Source organism: Chondrus crispus, genomic scaffold (genome assembly GCF_000350225.1).
Source record: "Chondrus crispus Stackhouse genomic scaffold, scaffold_28, whole genome shotgun sequence".
Taxonomy (NCBI): Eukaryota; Rhodophyta; class Florideophyceae; order Gigartinales; family Gigartinaceae; genus Chondrus; species Chondrus crispus.
The window spans coordinates 140,534-145,686 of NW_005179179.1; the positions used below are offsets into that span (position 1 = coordinate 140,534).

At 45.8% G+C, this 5,153-nt stretch overlaps 1 protein-coding gene; it reads right to left on the bottom strand.

The window, feature by feature from the left end:
• Window positions 1–949: 949 nt before the first annotated feature.
• CHC_T00005290001 (hypothetical protein) lies at window positions 950–1,020 on the bottom strand. XM_005717047.1 is given in 2 exon segments: window positions 950–978; window positions 979–1,020. 1 exon segment carries the CDS (start codon window positions 1,018–1,020, stop codon window positions 979–981), a length of 42 nt encoding a protein of 13 aa, XP_005717104.1. The 3' UTR covers window positions 950–978.
• Between the last annotated feature and the right edge of the window lie 4,133 nt (window positions 1,021–5,153).

A 5,153-nucleotide genomic window follows, 5' to 3' on the forward strand; every position in this document is an offset into this window, starting at 1 on the left:
AAAAGGGTAGTCTCCCTTACTAAACGCAGAATCTACAACGCACGTCGCACCATGATTTTCAAATGTTTCCTCAAGTTTCCGATATACATTGCCCCATTCGGCAATTACCGAGTCATGGAGACACCCGGGAGCATTGTACGCTGCCGCGATCACTACGCCGGAAGGCATAAAAACAAGTACGTTTCCGACGTAGTGATCATGTTGCCACCCATTGTAAAACATGTTCTGAATTACACCGTTCCCGCTCTCGTGTAGATAAAGCCTCAGTCCATCCGCCATGGCATACAAATCTTGAAGAAGAGAGTACTTTGCGGAAATGGCTTCTTTGTAATGCCTAATCTCTTGCGCTGTGGGCATTTTAATGCGAGCTTTATGATCAGAGTTTAGGACGCGCCTTAACAAGCGGCGACCGAATCGTAAAAATACAGAGCAAACAGAAGCAGTTATGCCCAATAGAATTGACAAGACCATACTAGAACCCCTTGTCCTGTACCAGCAAAGTGTTAGTGCTAAGCATTGAACAGCCGATAGCGACCGAGGTCTTCCCCTTCGCGTGCGCCGTCGCGAGATGACGCGAATAAATCCGTCAGAGCTGTAGGGTGTGAAGCGGAGATAAAGGGGTTCGAACAGGCGGAGGAGGTAGCGAAAAGAAGCGTGATCGAACCCGCAAAATGTGATAAGGGGTTGGTTGGTCTTATTCTGAACCGAACAAAACGGAAAATGGAGATGTCGAGGGGTGTTGCAATGCACTCCTTGTTATCCGCCTGTCTCGTCGTCTTCGCCCTTCCGTGTTGAGGCGGTGACGAAAAGTGATAGTGCGTTGCCTTTTTGCGCGTTGCAACAGCAAAACAAGGAGGAGATTTCTCATTTGGGTATCATAGGATAGGGCGTGAAGGGGGTACCGCAATCCGTCCGCCGGCGTGCGGACACCTCACTGAGGGTGAGTTGGCATTAAATGTGTCTTACACAAATTTTTGTTCACATGCATTTCCGTGCCAAGGCACAAAATACGACACACATACACAAGGAAATTTGTGTGTACACAATTTATGTTTTTCGGAGTCGCCCAGTGCAGAACGTCCTCGGCGAAAATTCCACAAGCAGATTACAGTGGCTGGTCCACAGTAATTAATGGCTACAGTAGCCCGCCGGGCGTGCTATAGTGGGAGTGGAGTAAAAAGCACGAATTTTTGTCCCAACTTGTTAGTTCTACTCCGGTTCAAATGAGAGGATCGCTTTTCCCTTTGGCTTCTGACCCGCCACCGGTTGTTCTGATCTACAGCACGGTGTGGCCGCGCGTGTTTGGCTTAGTTGCAACCCCGTCCAGTCTTTCGAGCAAAATTGTTTATAGAAGAGCCATGCCCCCGCAAAACGATACAGTCGACCCTACGCATTAGTGCCGCCCTGTGTAAGGACTAATAATACGGCACTAATTCGGAGCGGCACAATCAGAAAGCAGAATCACTACCCGGCCAGAACTTTGTTATTAGAGTCTGCTGTTGTTGCCTTTGACCCTGTCTCTCATGCCTACAGTAGCTTCTAGAAAAGCTCGTTTTGTGGACCTCAAGTGCGATAAGGCATTGCTCACATCGCACTCCACACCCAGACTCTCCAAAGACCCAAACAACCTTGCTAGCACTACAGCACTCGGTACGGCCCTCTCCGTAATTTCACACTCGTCTTCTGCCACACAATCATCCATCATAGCATCACTGGCAGACTGATTCTGTAGCTCTCCACCATAATGTATTGAATCGCAAGCATCACTAATAGAAGCTTCTGCCACAAGCTCATTAGTCTCGATCTCAATCCATTCTTCCACATCTTTCCTGCAGAATTCTGCAGTTTCTGCAAGGCCGTCTTCTGGCACCAGGCTCAGTCGGGAGAGAAACCCTACTATACCATCCACCATAGATTTATCAATTTCTGTTTCATTTCGACCAACTTTCCGACCTGCAGCAGATGCCCAACCTCGATTTTCTGTGCAATCGTAAGGCGCGTACGCTTCGCTTTGGCGATCTTTTCAGGATTCATGTTAGGGTCTTTGAGTGAGGTGCCATCACATCATCAATTGAGCTGAGGCGCATGAGGAGTGGCCGATGACGACGTCGTGCATGACACGTGGCAGAACCTGTGTCTGCCGGTTTTGGCGGCACTAATTCGAGGGTGGCAATAATGAAAGCGGCACTATTGCGCGTCCCCCCCCCCTGTACCCCTTTCTATCTAACGCCAGTGGTGGATTACTCGTCAGTAACGGTGATCCAATATACAACATGAAGGAGTAAGCAAACGGTTACTTTGTAATTGATTGAAGAACGACTCAAAGGCGAGACCACAGTTCGCTGGACCCGACGGTGGGTACTGTAATATACTTGAATCGCCGGGGAAAAATTACTGATTCTAAAATCTTCCTAAATTCTCAGCAAAAATTGCCAGCATCGCCACGTGGCCATTACATTCCAGGATTCCTTACAAAACTGTGAAGGGGAGTTCGGTGAAGGTAACCAGTACCTAGGTTGCCTCACCAACACATAATCGAAACCTGATAGCATTGATGGTCCCGTGAAAACCAACCGCAACTATAAAACTAAGTTCAGAAACAGAGGGGATGAACTGCCAGCGTCCTTCTCTCTGTTTCTGTAGCAGCAGGATCCTACTCTAAAACGTAGATTGGTACCTTTCATTTACTTCAAGTCCCGTTCTCTGCGCCGTTTTGCATCAATTTCACATGAACGAGGAGACGAAACTTAGCACTAGTCGTATTTAGAATACTATCGACCTGCTCTCCGCGAAAGTTTGTTGCACTAAATATGATGCGCTCTTCAGAGAGCGCAGATATTTGGGTAAAACCTATTGCACCTAACCATCGCTTCGTCATCCCCTGGTTGCTGAGATATATTTAATATTTTAAACATATCTACATAAGTCAACGTTCCGAAACTTGCCAACGTATCTTACTGCCATGGGAATCAGAGACTGTCCATAAAAAGTACAAAGATAAAATGAAAACCCTGCTGTGTTTTCCTGCAAGTTACAGATGGATGCAAAGTTAATGCCATAGAGAAGATGCAGAGCAGCACTGTCGTTGTAAAGACTTCTGGGCTCTCCGCCCAACAAAACGTTTTATATGGAAATATAAATCCACATGTGTTTCCCGCGCAAAAATCATGAATAGTTATAAAACAAGGGCCTTGGTAGGTATGAACAAATGCCGTGGAAGAAAATTGCTAGGGTCGTCGTATGACAACGGAATATAGATGAAGCAATATAACTCTCGAGTGGCAAACAACAAATGGAGGGCGAATTCTCGAAAGATGCGCTTCCCATGAACTTTATGCTCACCAGCTTTTCTGTAGGGAAGAAGTGCTGCGCTCGTTTACACATGTAATGGTGCGCCCTTAAATCTGTAACTGTACGAAAAACGAGTCAACAGGACAGAGAAGTGATGATCACTGTCTTTTCAGATTACTATTGATACAACCCAGAAACTGGATCCGGATATCTCAGCAAGAAATGAAATGCTGTAGTTCCCTATCCCGAAAACCAAAATACACCTGAAATGGCTGCACCTAGTGTGGGATGGATTGAAGTTGTGAGATAGGCCAGTAGCGTAATCCCATTTCTTGTCGCGTCTTGCAATGTTCAGCAAACTACGATCCAGCTCCGCTCCTACAGTATCCGGTCTTTGAGGATTTAAACGACGAAGTTAGAGGAGAAAAAAAGTATATTGATGTGTAGGCAAGTGGCTGCGAACCTGGTTGCAGCAGCATCAAAACCGTTTTAGGAAGACAAACGAAATACACCACTCCTTCCACACCTACAAAAATCCATCGAGACCACGTAGTAACGTAGACAGGGGGCCATACGGTCAGATCTTATCGCTCCCGTAAGAAAGGAAAAAGGGAAAACCGCAAAAACGGGGCGATTCTTGACAATCGTTCTTTGGAATTCCGAGCCTCTTTTTATTCTTTATTCGTCTCCTGAGAATGAAATCGTTCCGCTGTCAGAGAATGATGAGTGGAGTTTGGGTCTTCTCGAAATCTTCTGCAAGAAATAGTTCTGAGCACAGACAAGTGACCCGTGTTTTAAAACTTTTCTTGAGTTCGGTGCGAGGACTACTGTTTTCGCTGCTTAGATGGAAATAAGAATAAAGGGCTTCTGCTACAGAAATCTCAACAATGCATGTGATTGTTGTATTGAGAGTGTAGACAACTGAAAGAAGAGGACCGCCTAGTTTGTATTACTGCTTCCTTCTCGGTACCCTAGCATGCCTTTATGTGAAGTGTAACACAGTCATCCGATGGGGACATTAGATGTATGCCTTGGCAGAACTCGGAAGGCACTGTCTTTTGCCTGGGTTTCCGTTGTCGCTACATTTTTATAAGACTCAGAACCTCAAAGTACACCAAATTGTTGTATTCAATACAGCAACTTGTCGCCGCGAGGGCTTGATATAAATTGATGACAGGCCCATGAGTGCTTTGAAAATCACTGAATTGGTCTGCTGTGCACGGCGCAACTCATTTCAAAAGATGTGAATACTAGGCAAGAGCGCACATTCGGACAAGAAAACGCGGGGAGTCGTCCTCGAAACCAGGATGTCTAAGTGCACTCTCTACGATTGAAGAATATAAATTTTTTGCTAGTAGAGAGCACTCTATTTCGCGAAAGCTCAGTGAATTCAATTGATCTTTTCTCCATTTACACAGTCAAACATTTGCTTCTTGGCAAGAAAAACATATTTGAATTTCACCAGGCAGATCATGTGCGTAGGCGGCGGATACATAAAGGCATGCCCCCCCACACTGCAAGGCTATTCCTTGCGACGTCACAAAACGCTTCTGGGATACAGTTTGACGATTGTAAGTTAGGACTACTGACATTGGTTGGTAAGGAGTGGGGTGCTTTTCTGAGATGCGTTTTGTGAAGGGATAGCGCAAGGACATCTCTGATTTATCCCTGTGGATCGAGTCATTTACGGTTCTAATGAGGATGCAAAGCTGTGTTGTGGAAGCAGAATTACATTAATTATTAGTTGATGCCAAGAAATCGGGAGGGGTGAGCTATGAGAGAAAAAGAGTGTGTTTAGTGGTAGACATGTCAGCGGAAGGGATTTACTTGCGAGGAAACCAATGTAATGTTACAGTGGAATT